This window comes from Haliaeetus leucocephalus, unplaced genomic scaffold, assembly GCF_000737465.1.
Source record: "Haliaeetus leucocephalus isolate CR32 unplaced genomic scaffold, Haliaeetus_leucocephalus-4.0 Scaffold317, whole genome shotgun sequence".
NCBI lineage: Eukaryota > Metazoa > Chordata > Aves > Accipitriformes > Accipitridae > Haliaeetus > Haliaeetus leucocephalus.
Genome location: NW_010972753.1, coordinates 483,931 through 498,917, shown reverse-complemented (window position 1 = coordinate 498,917; position 14,987 = coordinate 483,931). Strand labels below are relative to the sequence as shown.

At 44.2% G+C, this 14,987-nt stretch overlaps 2 protein-coding genes across 3 annotated transcripts in view; one reads left to right on the top strand and one right to left on the bottom strand.

Moving 5' to 3' along the window:
- PHKA2 (phosphorylase kinase, alpha 2 (liver)) overlaps positions 1-5,058 on the top strand; it is a 39,363-nt gene extending 34,305 nt beyond the window's left edge. The window contains exons 27-30 of one of the 2 annotated variants that reach the window (XM_010571258.1): positions 893-1,060; positions 2,656-2,709; positions 4,075-4,275; positions 4,797-5,058. In XM_010571258.1, coding sequence (XP_010569560.1) covers positions 893-1,060; positions 2,656-2,709; positions 4,075-4,275; positions 4,797-4,970 — 597 coding nt within the window. In that variant the 3' untranslated portion in view covers positions 4,971-5,058. The remainder of the gene's footprint in view (positions 1-892; positions 1,061-2,655; positions 2,710-4,074; positions 4,276-4,796) is intronic. The other variant, XM_010571260.1, reaches the window with a different exon arrangement.
- Positions 5,059-11,034: 5,976 nt separating this feature from the next.
- The window catches only part of PPEF1 (protein phosphatase, EF-hand calcium binding domain 1), a 29,719-nt gene continuing 25,766 nt past the window's right edge, over positions 11,035-14,987 (bottom strand). The window contains exons 12-16 of the mRNA XM_010571377.1: positions 14,498-14,640; positions 13,758-13,864; positions 12,627-12,790; positions 11,702-11,786; positions 11,035-11,228 (exon numbers count right to left, since the gene is read on the bottom strand). Of these exons, the coding sequence (XP_010569679.1) occupies positions 11,035-11,228; positions 11,702-11,786; positions 12,627-12,790; positions 13,758-13,864; positions 14,498-14,640 (693 nt within the window). The remainder of the gene's footprint in view (positions 11,229-11,701; positions 11,787-12,626; positions 12,791-13,757; positions 13,865-14,497; positions 14,641-14,987) is intronic.

The window sequence follows — 14,987 nt, the reverse complement described above, 5'->3', positions numbered from 1 at the left end:
TACCAGTAGGAGTGGAAATGGACTGTTTTCGTTTGCTGGTCTTTTTGCAGAGCTTGGTTGTGTAGAATCAGTGAGCCTACCCTTTGCAAATGTACAGTTTTTGGTCTTATTTTCCTCCTTCCCCAGTATTTGCTCAGGCGGTTTCTTATTCAGAGATGATGGGATTTGAAATGGGGCTGTCAGTGTAGTCCTTTCTGGGTTGAAAGTAATAGGTGTGCAAAAAGGAACAAGAAAACAGAAGAGCACATGATCTTTGGGAGTGCAAACAGTAGGCAGGCTGCATGCATGGAAATGGAAATGAGAATTTGGTGGTAGTGCCACAACTTTGAAGATGAGTTGCTGTCTAATTTAGTCTCCAAGTCTGGTAGAATAAAATAATAGAGCAGTAGTGACAATAAAGGAAAGACGACTGATACTTACAGAGAGGCAGGCACGATGATTACATGACCACGTGAAGTCAATTTTTAATCTACTTACTTAATGGAGCTTTTTGCATGGAGGACCTCTCTTGCTGGAGTCATGGGCCATTTGGCTCTCTTATGACACTGAGCCCAGACCTACCTGCAAATCCCACCATCTTGCACACCAGTGACACTGCCCTCGCAGCCAACTCGTGCTTGTTAAAATAGTCAAGCCTTGTGTTGAACTGAGTGGTGAAGTTTACTTGGTTACGCCCTGTTGAACTGCTTGCCTGTTTTGTTGAGAAATGATTGTACTGGAGAAGTGAAGGTGGAGAGAAAGGGATCAGTCCTGCTCCATCATCTTGTATGACATCATGGCCTGTATTTTTCCACTGGTTCTGAGGTAGCATTGTAACAGAACGATGTATTCACCAGGAGTAGCACTTGGGGTGGTAGAAAGCAACTAACCAAGGCTTTAATGTTTCTTACAGAAGGGCAGTACTCCATCGTCTCCCACTAGTACTTCTCCAACTGGCTCCAGTGGAGACACCAGCTGGGGTGACCGAAAAGGACAGTGGCTGCGCAGAAGGAGGCTTGATGGTGCTATTAACAGAGTTCCTGTTGGCTTCTATGAGAAAGTGTGGAAAATCCTTCAGAAGGTAAGTTGACAGCTGTGGAGGGCAGGAGGCAAGAAAGCTGTACGGTAACTTGGGGAGGTGGTGGTCCAGTGGTGGTGTGTCACTGGGAGTTGAAATTCTCTTCAGCTGGAACACTGGTGGAAACTAGAGTCATTAGTAGGAGTGTGTCTCGTGAACATAAAAGGACTCCATTAATACAAGTTCACGTGTTTGTTTGAAAGTGTATTTTTCTCTGAAACCATCAGCGCTTCATTTCGGCTGAACAATTCTGTTCCATCGCTGTCCATTCTGCATCGCCCATGGCCTAATGCAGGTTGTGGTCAGTGCTGCTGCGGGGCACTGTGAGGCAGGGCAGTTCATGTACTTCAGTTCAGAAGGGCTGTGAGGAATGAAGTGGGAAACTGCACTGACTCTTCCAAAATGTCTTCAAATGCTGGCTCTTCTGAGCTTTATGGCATTCTTAACATTTTTTTGGTTTGTTTTTAAGTGAAAAGTAAGTACTTGCCAGCACCTTGGAGATCAGGGGTATGGAAATGTGTTTGAAGCAGCTCTGCAGGAAGGAGGAGAGGGGAATTATGAATTTTTACTCATTTCAAAGTGATTATGCACCTGTTCTTCTGCTTTGCTGGACGAAAGCCAGCATTCGGCACCTTGCAGCACTGAGCTGTTCATGCCTACATAGTTGGGAAAAATGTGCATCACCAGCTTAGGTTGATTTTGGTTGTCCTTCTAAAATCACTTACACTGAAGCTGTTAGTGTTGATGTCAGCCAAAACGAGTCATATGTGACCTTGTGGCTATTTACTAATGGGATCTTTCAGTAGAGTGAGTGTCACTTCTGTCCTGACCTAACGTAATAGCTGAGAGTATTTGAATGGGTTTTTCTGGCAATTAAAATCAATTGTGCTTATTTAAGTTGTCTTCAATGTTTCATTCTTAAACTCTCTTTGGACTACTTGTAAAATCTCTCTCTTCTTCTTGGTGCATTTTTGTACCTCAGGTACCTAGATGTGTCATTCCTTAGCCTGCCTTCTTACCATTTAGGTTTTGTCACTCTTTTCTTGTATACCATTTGGTATTTGTAACACTACCTCTCCCCCACTGCTGGTGGCCCATGTCCAAGCACCGCAACATGTTGACATACTTCAGTTGTGGTGCCCTGGATCTGAAACACTTAACTAAATGTTGTTTTAGCAAAAATGAAATATAAAGGTTCTTGCTTCTATGATCTGTTGTACTTTTGCGTTATTTGTTATTTCTACATCCTTTCCCACAGAATGTGCTCATTGATTTGTTTTCCTCCTTTGTGTGCCTCTTGCTGTAGTGGCTCTCTAAGTACTTTCCTCACCTTCCGTAGCTGGACTGAAACACAGCACGCTCCCTACATGTCATGTCAGGCTATTTCTAACATTTGCCAGGTTATATAATAACTTCTTCAGCAAAGGTGAAGTAATATTTTCAACAGGTTTTTTTGGTTTTGTTGGGGGGTGTGTGTTTTGTGTTTGTTTGGGGTTTTTTAACTGAAAGTTGTTACATATTGGCTTAGAACAACGAACCCTCAGATTTACTTGCAAGAATTGTAATTTCTGTTTATTGTCAAAATGTTGTTGTTTCAGTGCCATGGTCTGTCCATTGATGGGTATGTCCTTCCTTCTTCAACCACCAGAGAGGTACAGTAAAATGCCAACAATTTTCTAGCCCCATGACTGAATGTTTGGTTTGACAGTGTACGATGCAGCGGGGCTGCTGTTGCAGATCCTTGGTTTTAAGAAGGGTAGAAGATCTGGACCTTCCCCCAGCACCTCCGCCAGCTTCCCTGGGGCTGTGCGGATGAGTTCCTGCCAGGCAGGCCTGGGCGCGGGTTTGTGGCAGGTTTTCCCCTTTGCCGAGCTTGCCCTCTGTACGCCTTCACTGACCCCACATGCCCACAGAGCAGCGCTTGATAGAGGGTGGTTGATGGCAGTCCTTTGGGCAGGGTGAGAAGAAAGTATGGCCTTGTTGGAATAAAGTAGACGTGTTGCTTGCTACTTATATTTTTAGTATGCTGCAACAGCAGCCAGTGTATTTTGGCGTCACAATCTCAAAAGTAAGTACCAATTAAGGATGATTGTTTCTAACCAAAGCTTTGACTCTTTAAATCCATAACTTTTCCTTAATTTTTTTTCCTTAGCTGGGTTGCCACTCTGTCTTTAGGCACTCTGACAAGTTTTGAATTCACGTCTGTAAAACAAACTCTCATGAACAGTAATCCATCAGCACAAGAGAGTTGCTTGTGTGCCTGAGACTGTTTTCCTGTCTGGTGCCCTCAGATTTGTCTCTGGCTTCCTTCTCTCCTGAGGGATGGTGGCAACAGCTGAAGAGAGGAGCTGGAATCTTCTGCCAAATTTAAACCTTTTGTTTTCAGAATAGAAAGCTTTATTTATTCCTATTGTGTAGATAAACAGGCCTATATTTTTAGCCTGTCAGACCTAGACAGTGTCTAATTTTGCTGTTAGAAGGACTCAAATGAAGTTAAGTGCAAACCTCCCAAGGAAGCAGCCTTTCGCATAACATCCATAGAACTATGCCAGTGCAAATTAGGCTGCTCTACAAACAAAATAGCTACATCTCCTGTGTGGAAAAGCATTCACTCTAAGCAGGTGGTTATTTTTAAAACTTGACAGTAATTTTGGCTTTGCAACTAACTGCGATGCCAGAAAGATACTTAAAAGGCAGAGTGTGTGAGACTGCAGCATGAGAAGCAAAGAGTTAATTTGTCAGCTAAGCATCAGCAGTCCTGTATGTAACCAAAATGTGTGTGTGATGGGTTGCAGGGCTGGAGCGGTCTTCTGGAAGTTGTGTAACTGTTTGCAGGATCAGGGCCTAGCGACACAGAAAGTTTCTGTAAGTGCTAAAGCTGCACAAGCATTTTGTTTGCTTCAGTCAGTCTACCCCCACGTGCAGAGAGGAGCATATGTTTAAGTGCTTGCAGGATGTGGGGAACTAGTCTTTTGGATGTGTCAGTTTTTGTCTCCATTTCCACTCAAACTTGCCAGATGACCCCGTGTGAAATCAAGTTTGCCGTGCACGTGGAGTCGGTGCTGAACCATGTACCCCAGCCTGAGTACAGGCAGCTCTTGGTGGAAGCTATTCTCGTTCTCACATTCCTCTCTGACATCGAGGTGAACAGCATCGGGGGCATCATCCACGTGGATCGAATCGTGCACATGGCCAATGACCTGTTTCTGCAGGAGCTGGTGAGTTCAAAGGGCAGTGGTGGGAAGCTTCCACATTTGAAAATTGTGCCCTGCTCCTTTTTTAATATGTGTGATGATCTTGATCTTATCCTTATTCTTTCCCCTACAAAGACAGACCAAATCACTTAAGTATCTTCTGGAAATATATTTGGAAAACTAATTTAAGAATTGCGAGAGATGTAAAGGGAATAAAATTGTAGTGGCTAACAAGCTCTGAAGTAAGCGGGTAGGCTGAAGTGAAGTTTTGCTTTACCAAGGCATTAGAATTGCCAATATTTGAGTAATCCCACCCGCCTGCCCCAAAGGACAAACATCTGTGAAGTCATATGTTCCTCATTTACTTGTGCTGATCCAACTAAGTCATGTGGGTCCTATGATAATCCTGATTAAGGTTTTCATGAGGGAAAGGAGAATTGGCTTCAGTATTCAGCACAAATGCAAAAGCATAATGTGGCGGGGGTTTTCCAATAAATAAGCATGCATACCTAACTTTCCCTGTTTCTTTCTTTGTGTCTTTTCAGAAATCATTCGGAGCTACTGGTAGTATCTTGGAGAAAGACGTAGCCACAGGAATTTGCCACTTTTTTTATGACAGTGCTCCAAGTGGGGCCTATGGCACCATGACGTACCTAACAAAAGCCATAATTATTTATTTACATGATTTCCTGCCTAGCACAGGCTGTGCGATGCAATAAGCGATGCCTCATGCAGGAGGGAAGTCTCAGAAGCTCTTTCTCCCGATTTCCCTGTCATGAACCTCTTGTTTAGTTGCTGCATGTATGTGTGCCGTGCACTACCTCAGTATTTTACAGTAGTCATCATGCGACGTGCATGTGGGGCACAGGTAGGTGGAATTTGGCTTGGTTTTAAGACTGTGTGAGCAATAACAAATGATGAGGCTTATTCTGCCCAAAGTGCGTAAATGTAATTCATATTAAATTAGCAAGAATTATACAGTTCTGCCAAGGGGAAAACAGATTACTCTATGGAGATCAAAAGGCATAATAAAACAAGGGAGCTGTATCTCAGACATAAAGTCTCCCAAATAAGGGAAGTGATGGAATTCATTAATTTTTCTCCTGCTGTGTGTGAATGTACATTATTGTGAATCACTAATGCACAGTGTGAGACATCCAGGGAAATGTAAATTAGAGGAATAGGAATACCTTGAAATAACCGGGTGATATTTCTCATACATGTTTATCCTGATTCTCATCTCATTCGCACCTAGTCAGTGCAGGGCTAATGCCACTAGAGACAAATGTCATACAATATCCACTAATTTGAGAGGATAGCCTCTGTCAGGAAGCTGCATCTGTCTTTAATCTGAACAAAATAGCTTCCTTCCCTGCCTCCCCAGGGCTTTGGAGGCAAAATCTCAAGACTCTAGCTTCCTGAGGGTGATAGACAGTTTTATGCCTGTAATCCTTTCCTCTGAATGGAGCAAGATCGACCTCTTCCATCGGAGCACCCTTTCCAAGTCTTCCGATCCTTTCCCTTGCAAATAGCCTGAGTTAAGTACTGTGTAATTGTCACCCTTCCAGCACCGTGTGAGTTTATGGAAGGCTTTGATGTTTTTCTTTTTTTTTTTCCTTTTCCTTTTTTCTTTTTTTTTTTTTTTTTTTGAAGTCCCATTTGTCACATGTAGTTAGGAATGGGCTGCCTGGAAGTCTCCCTTCAGACAGCTCCCAGCTTAGTGCCTGCACCTTGAATCTTTCCACTGGAAACCAGTTTCTGTAGCTGCTCCCAGCTGCTGCAAGGAGAATAGGTGTGTCCTGCAGGGAAATGGCTGGGTAGCCATTTAAACTAAAAATAGAGGCAGGCTACCTCTGGAAGGGAAAACCCTGCTTTACCCCAGGTGTCAGCTGTGGTTTTCTTTGCACTGGTGCTGCTGGTTTTGCCAACAGCCAGCATGCATCTGGCTGGCAGCTTATGAAAGTGGCTGTAGCTTTACCCTCTCCGCGGCCACGGGGTCCCTCAGCAGCATGGGGGTGTGCTGGCACTGCTGCCCTGCGAGCAGAGGGGATCAGAGCAATTATGTCTTGCCAGGTAGAGGGGAAAAGAGCACACATGGCCTGTAAGAAATAAGTATTTTCTGTGCAAATAAGCCTGATTGATAAGTATATTTCTGTGAGACCCCCCTCCGCTTCTTCATAACTATGCTGTTTTTACCGGATTTGAAAACTTGTTTTGGTTTTTTTTGTAGTAATAGTATGTGGTGCTTTTGAGAACGAGGTTTTTGGTTCCAGTTTTATACAGATACCTGAAATACCTTGATGAAAGGAGGGAGGTAAACCCCTGTCTTGCTTGCCAGTTGCCAACACCCATGATTCTGGGGAGGCTAAGCTCCTGAGGGCCGTGCCACCCCTCCTGCTCTCCCTCCACAGAGTCGCTGCTGCTGTAACAACATCTGGACACTGGCTCAAGAGAGCAAAGGTGTGGGAGGCTGTAGGAGGTCATTTCATGTTTTTGTAGAGACCAGGAGAGTCTGGGGGCCCTTGGACTGGATGCTCTGCGAGAGGCATGTACTGTATTAACCACCATGAAAACTGTGGGCCTGTTGAGGGGCTAGTAAAAAGGTACGTTTTGGGTACAATTAGCACTTGGATGTGGAAGTTATTTATTGGCATGGTGCCTGTTTTGTAGGGGTTTGCCTTCATTATAGGGGTTTGGTTTTTTCCTTTTCGTATGTATTGTGAGAGATCATTTAGCTTGTTACCCAGTAAATGAAAGCAAAATTCTTTGCTTAGTTTAAGCAGACAGATGTGACAGTGCAGAGTGTGAGCACACGAGAGCCTGTGCCATGGTTTCTTGTTCTATCCAGTATCATATGAAGTCAGTAATAGCAGTTATCTTTGCTTTTCTTGTTGAATCCTGGGTTGTGAGAGATGCAAGATGATTTTCCCTCAGGCTCTTTATTTATTTTTTTTACCTACAGTGCAGTCTTGTTTTCAGAAACAAGAAGGGTGGTGTGGTTGGTTTTACATACAGCTGCATTGAAGTCTAAAACGATCGAGCCTATGGCCAAACATACCTGGACACCCCTTGACACTTTTTTTTTTTGTAACGGGAGTATCATTGGTATCTTTAATTTTAAATTCATAGTATGACCTAGGTTTTGGTATATTTATGATCATCATGATCAGTTATCGCATGGAGTGCAGGCACTGGGAAAGTACTTACATGGCAGTTTGAAGAGTTGAGGTAGCTGGTGGTGAGGGGTGGGATTCTGAAACACAAGGGCAATGGAAGGGAAACTTGTGTTACCTCCAGGCCGGGCAGAGCTGCAACTTGGTACCGCATTGCTACTCAGACTGAAGAACTGCTCCAATTGGAGAGTCACATTTTAGTGCAAACCTAATTAAGCAGCTAAGGTTTTATATAGATGCCCTGCTTTGCTGAGGATCCACCTCTGTCTGTGTGCAAAGCTGTTGCAAAGCAGAGCTAGTGCTGGCGGTGGTAAGGGTGTGCTCCCAGTGAAAATATGTGATGACTTCTTTGCAGTTTGTATGGGGCTGAACTAATTGGCAGAGGCTGGACTTGCCTGTCAGGCTTCCCAGGGGAGCCAGCAGAGGATGACAGGGCTGACTTCAAGTCCCTGGAAACTCATTTATAGGAAGAAGGCAAAGCAAACAGACACATCTGTGCCTCAGACACAAGGGCATTAATGAATTAAAATAGACCCACCTCAGACCTGGTCTTTCCAGTCTGATGGGCACTGCTGCCCTAAGCAGTTTGCCACAGTGGGGACAGAAGCACCTACACAACTCTGGGGAGCAGCCAGGCATGCCTGCAACCAGAAACGGGGCTGGTGGGGGGCTGGCCAGAAGAATGAGCTGTGTCCAGCTCAGAGCACATGGAGCATGCTGGCCTCAACCCAGCTCCTCTGGGCCAGCACCCTCCCTCCTCGCTGCCTCACAGCTGTTGCCTTCTCCCTGCTGCTGTGTGAAGGACATGAGTTTGTCAGACTAGGCAGATAAAAAGTGGCATTGATCTCCCCCAGCTGCTGTTCCTACAAGTAAATGTGAAAACTGGATGGTTGGGGTACAAAGTTTGTCTGGCTTCTCTCCTGCTAACTGTAGTCTCCTTCCTCAGGGAAAGAGCCCCACTTGTTCCTGGGAGGTGAAGGTGAGCAGCGCAGGCCTTAGGAGACCTAAAAAGGGGCAGTCGCTTTCTGTGGTGGGTAGTGAAACACCCAGGCTGGGCCCCTGCGGCGCAGGGCTCTGCGGGACTGGGTCACCCCTCCGGCAACAGCCAGGGGCTTGAGTGAAGTGGGAGCCTGGGTAAGTCTGGGTCCAATGCTGGGCACTTTCTGGCACAGTCCAGAGGCAGGGGCAGAGCTGCCCAGACAGTTGGAGAAAGAGCGATGCCTCCAGCGGTGGCCTCTGTACTGTAGGGCAAGAGTTTGGGCACTCAGCTGCAGACTGATGTGGTCCTTGCTCAAAGGACTGCTCACAGCTGTAATATTAAGTAGCTGCTGCATAAAATTGTGGGATTAAGAAATAAAGATTGGGGGTGGGGGGTTATGGAAGAAGAGCTTCAGCTCGAATGGTTTGGTTTTAAGTACAAGTAGCTGGGCATTCTCCCACTCCCAGTTTTTGTCTTGAGTGGCTTTTATTCCTGCCATTAGATGTTTCACAGTTACTCCTCCTGCCACCCCCTTCTTCTCTTAGGGGGTTCTTGTGTGCCACTAGCAGCTGACAGGGCAGGCTTTTTCTTCTTTGGCTCCTCTCATACTTCAGTACTGCGTCCCTGAAAGCCTCATCTCACCACCTGCAGCATGAAGCACGGCGCCGCAGCCTTACCTTTACATCCCTTCTCATGAAGTGATCCCTCAAGGTGAGCGTCCTTCTAGGTCATGTTTGGGTAGCTTCAGGAGCACGTCATTGGAGGGGGACGCCTAAGCTTGGAGGCTGTCAGCCATGTTCCTGAGCTCCCCCGTCTTGTCGCACACCCTAGCGAGGACTCCAAAGGGCTGCGCTGTCCCCTTCCACCTGGTTGCTTCGCACCCGCAGCAAGGAAACGGTGGGATCTCGCTTCCCACCACTCATGCGCAGTGGTGTTTGTCCTTAGGTGGAGCCTTTTTGTCACTGGAATAAGGTGGGACTGAGCCTCACGGTACATAGATCAGAATAAATGCATGCTAAAAATATACATTCAATATTACCAATGCCATTAATGTTTTACTGTAAATTTCATTTGCACTATTAAAGATTTTTCTTCCCCCCTCCCCTAGGCACTAGAGCTAAGTGTGTGCACATTCATTCATTCATGTGTCAAGCTACAGAATACTTCTGGAAAAGTGTTTTGTATTTAATCATAGAAAGTAAGGTTTCAGACAGCAGTATATCATAAGCTTAGGCTGCTGTCACATTCTGTCATGATAAACTGGGAAGGATGCTTTTTTTTCTGCTTTCAACACCATTATTAAATAAAACCTAGCTACTTTACTTAGTTTATCTTTTCGTACTAAAATTTGAAGACAGGCTAGGCTGCAACTGTTTTGTACCCAAAAAGCACTTTATGCCCATTGTATTTACTAAGGCTGAATGAGGTAAGTACTGTCTCAAAAAGCTCCTGACCTGGCTGCACTTCACTTTGCAGCAGTGTGTTGCTTTCAGAGTGTAACATGCAAGAGAATTAGGTCCAGATCTCCCTGCTCTCCCCCACAGGAGTGGATGCGGTGGTACTTGCAGGAATGGGAATGTTGGCTTGCAGTTGGGAGGAGGCCGGGAGCACTGTGTTCCAAAACCTCAATTTCAGAATTTGTTTACTTTACTTGATAAAGAATTTATGCTTAACTATATGCAAGAATAGTTAGGTTCAGTAGTATCAAAATCTATTCTGTATTCTTACTCATCTCTTTGTTTTAAAGAAATCCAGTTCATCTCCAGGAAAGGTGTGTTGTACTCTCATAGGTATAGGATACCAAAATACAGGCAAAAAGACACCACACTTACTTACACATTATTGTGAAAGCTAAAGCTTTATTTTGTGATCTATCATATGTTACATCAACATGCTATGGATTTAGCCTTCAGTAAGGTGATAAGTTATTACTTTTAGCTCCAAGCCCCAACAAATGTAGGGAAAAGTAAGCAATAGCAAGAGGAAATCTAGTGCAAGCATAAATGCCTTTCAACTAAAATCCTTTAAGTTGTGTCTGTAAACTTTGAGGAGGATAGATAGTGACCTGGAATGTTTTACTTCCACTGCATCACGTGGAGAGGAAGATTAAATGCAGAACTACCTTTCTTTACTAGATGGTTCTTCTTCCCTATTTTCCTCTCCTGGATTGGATAGTCCACAGCAGGCCTCTGTCATGCCTGTTGTATCGCCAGGGAGGGTCTGATATGTTCCTTGCTGCCATCAGCACTACTTCTCAGCTGTCACTAGGGCCTGCTGAAAGAAACATTCTGAAGTTTCTCTTCCTGTGGGGTTGTAGGTACAGCCTTGGTAGTGTTCACAGATTAGATGGATGGGGGAGATGCCACCAAAGGGGAGGATAAATTGTAAAGTACTGATGTGGCAGTGACAAACAGTAATACTATATATAAGTAGTGGGTTTTAATCTTTTCTGGCTCATTACTAGCAGGTATATGCCATCGAGAAGGGACTAAATAAAGGCTTAGACAGTGACTGCAATGCTTACAGTATCGAGCAGCCCATTTATTGGGAGTCTGGAAATTGGTTTCCCAGACTGCTTATGACTAATAACAGGAAGGTGAGCTTCCAAGACAGCCTACAAGTTCTGCCTTTTCATGAGTTTGCCTTCTTCTCTAGTCTATGAACCACATGAAAGGCCTCTAAAAACTCATTGAAGTCAATGTGGCCATCTTTGTTGTAGTCTATGCTGAGGACTAACTTGTCGAGGGATTCATCATACACCTCAATGCCCAGGTGAGAAGCGAAGAGTTTCCATGTATGGCCAAACTCCTCAAGAGAAATCAGACCTAAAGGAGACAGACAGCAGGTTGCTTTTTTTCCAGTGCTGTTTCCCGTTCCTGCATACACACACATGCACGCTCCTTCACTGCAAGAAAGTTACCTGCCTACCGTGGCTTGGGTGAGTTTTGTGATTTCATGACTGAAGCACATTTTTACTTCAGGTAATGATCTAATGCTTTCAACAGCAGAATTGAGAAAGCAGTAAATACTGAATGAGAGTGGAAGGGAGAAAAAGCCCCCAAAAGAGTGAAGCCAGTACTGGAGATGGGATATATGAGAAGTTTTTCTCAAGTTAGGCTCTGTGCACCACCCCTTATATGGTTACAGCCTGACTGCTTAAATTAGTCTTCACTAAAATGGAAAAATGACATCACCTCTGGTTCCTCTATATTTAGAAGCCTTAAGGAGGAAACACAGTGGGGAAAGATAACTAGTATAGGCTTCTTAGAGCTGGTATAGTGGAGTTACCTAGACTTACCTGAGTGATCTTTGTCAATGACATTAAAGATGATCTCCAGATCCTTTCTGTATCTGCACAGTGTTTCCACCAAAGCTGGCTGAACCTGGTTTTGAAGTCACATAAAGGAAACTCTTCAGACTTTGGTTTGCATTAGGCTAACCACAGAATATGTACTATCCAAATCTATTTTCCCAGTTTAACTTGTCAAATGTCTAAAAAAAAAAAAAATCCTTACACTTGAGTTCCCTGGAATGATACTTAGTGTCTTGCCCTGAGGAATAATCAGCTAAAACCTGTCCCTTTCAGATGGCAGGACAGAGGGGAAGGAGCCCTTCAAACCTCCTCCTTCAGTAGTTATTTGTGGAAGTACAGATAATCTAGGGAAGACGCTGTATGCCATGCAGCCATACAAAGCTTTTACTGTACATACGTGAATGGAGCCTGCCATTTAGAAAATGACAGCAATAGCCAAGTACCAAATCACTATGCAGCCACTTGGTAACAACTGGACTCTGTAGAAGAGACCTCAGCTACTGTTAAAACATCTAAACATCCATGTGCAAATGTGACTCCCTCCTACAGGTGCCTGAATTGGCTCTGGTGCACATTTGAAAAGCTTGTCTCAAAGAGTAAGGGTTGAGTGCTCTGGGTAGGCTTTGTCGCATCTCCTCAGCTACATTATCTAAACGCCCTTGAGACTCAACGGAAAGTAAGAAGCAGTTCTAGCATGTGATTCATCCAACCTATTTTAAGCATCTACCTTAGCAGGGAATGATGATTCGTACCCTAGCACTGCTCATTTCCCTCCAGTGACTATAAAAAGAAGCTTGGCAACCAGTTCAGCTGTAGATGTTTACATGATTGGCCAAACCACTGTCTTGTGCCTCAAGTTGCACCAAAAGCTGCTCCTCCAAGATTTGCAAGGAGGCATTTTTGTCCTTACCTCTTTTATAGGTTGACCTATTTTCAAGTCATAAAAACATGACATGAAGTCAACTTCTCCATCTGGGGTCATCTGTGCTAACTGCGAGCGCAGCATCCTCCAGGGCAGTTCCAGCTGTAGGACAGACTCCATCACTGCAGCCCAGTCATTGACAGAAATCCTGCCTGCCAGAAGGGGTCGGTTCATGGTTACAAGCAGTATGTGACACAGCACACATCAGTAAGAACAGTTGCAAAACATAAACATTTTCTCCTAACCCTGGGATAAAAAACCCTCATAACAATGAGCAGTGGGGTGGGACTAGACATTTCCATAGGTCCCTTCCAACCTCAACAACTTTGTGATGCTATTATGATGTGTAGCATGTTTTAATACTGTTCATGGCATAAACTCAAAAGGTATTTCAGATGTGAGCTGAGCTGCAACTAGAGATATATACATGGCTGAAAACCCAGTAAGACAGAAACATGTTAAACAGTTGTTCAGTGGCCAAAGAGGCAGTACCATCATGCTATTGATTGCCCTTTTAGGGGCACAGATGACAACCCAGCCAAGTGAGAAGCCATCATGAGGTAAAGTTGTATTTGTGCTAGAAATCATCAAGAACTTGCTCCTACATAAAAGGTTCATGTATCAGTTTAACCACTGACTTTTCCTCAACTGATGGGTGAGTGTTTGTCTGCTAGTGGCATAGCCAGTCAGCTTTCCTCAGGTATCTCCCAGACACAGATGAAGACCAGTTCCCTCTCACCCAAGACCCCAGTTCCCTGTCTGACATCGTCTGAAGACACTCCTAAGTGAAGGTGGTGACCTTTGAGCTTCTGGAGCTAGATGTGCCTGTCCAAACTCTGCTCAACAACAGACACCGTTCCCTTATTTGCCAATGTATTTCATTTGTTTTCTTCTTCCTACTTAAAGCTTCATCCACCTCAGGTTGTTTTCTGGGGCTAGGCACTTGCTAATACCTCTCCTCCGCTGTGGTCAGGAAGAACACAAGATCGACCAGCCTGTGCTGCCCTCCAGCCTTATGCTGGCAGGCAGGACTCATCTCCATGGGGTTTGTCCCCTCTGCCCCCACATGCACATGGAAGCTGCTTTCCCCATGGTGGCAGCTGAACAAAGTAGTGTTACCTGTGCCGTTGAGGTCATACTGTGCAAAAGCACTAGTGAGTTCAGACCTGTGAGCATAAATCTTCTCTCGTAAGCACTTTAAGGCAGATGATTCAATTGTACCCACCCTAGGAGGAAAAAAAATGCAGAGCAGATTATTAAAGGATTGAAATCCTCTAACATTTTATGCTTTTCAACATTCATTATCAAATTCTTATATCCTTTAACATGTAGTATGTTTAGGGTCATCCTAAAAGACAACATGGTGGGGGACAGGGAAGAACAAAAACAACAAAACAAAGGCCCATAAGAATAATCTGAACTTAAGAGATAATCGAGTTTATGCAGGTAATTCTAAGCTGCTTTGCTTTAGTAAATCTAACCACAGTGCTAGGCATGGCAAAGCTGTCATGATAAACTTTTTGGACTCAATTCATAACAGGATTTGTCCAGATTAACACTGCAGCCTTAAAGCAGACCTGACAGACAGGCACAGGCCCTTTACTAGTCCCTGACAATGGTCTGTTCTAACCACTTACTACATCTAATTACCTTTGGGAGTTTCTCAGGAAACCAAGTTAGAGCACTTCTTAGAACATGTTTTGTCTGCTGCATTAATTTTTAAATTGTAAAAGAGAAAAATAAAGAAAACCAAGGAAAAAACAGATGCCTATTCAATTATTCAGTGAAGCTGTAGATTTGTGGCAGGTATTCACATGCTAAGTGAGTACACGCTCGCTGCATACAACACACAGCTTTACCTCTCCCGAAGATTCTGCCTGCGTGTGTACTTGCTGACTTGGTACTGTACAAACCGAGGAATCAGTTCAGGATTCAGTTTGATGTATGCTCCCCGGTTGCTTCCCTCTTCATAATAGTTAGAGGCAGAAAATATAGTGATAACCTGATCATAGGAAACAAAGAAACTGGAATGGCTAGAACAACTCTCAAGACTGATTTCTGAAACTGATCTTAGCAAAACATGCAGGTTATAAAATTGTCTACATATAAAACCAGAGATTAACAACTACATTGTTCACCAAATTGCTCGCACTTTGAGTCAGAGCTCCAGGCCTGTATTTTTGGCCTGATACAGGAAGATTTCAGTTCAGAGGGAAGTGTGATGCAACATGCTGTTTAGCAGAAACCTCTTTCTAAGATAGATCTGGTTTTCAGGATTCTTGCTGGCTTCCTGATACAGCATGTCAGAGTAGGGTCAGAAAAGAAATTAAGTTAAAAGGCTTCTAGATC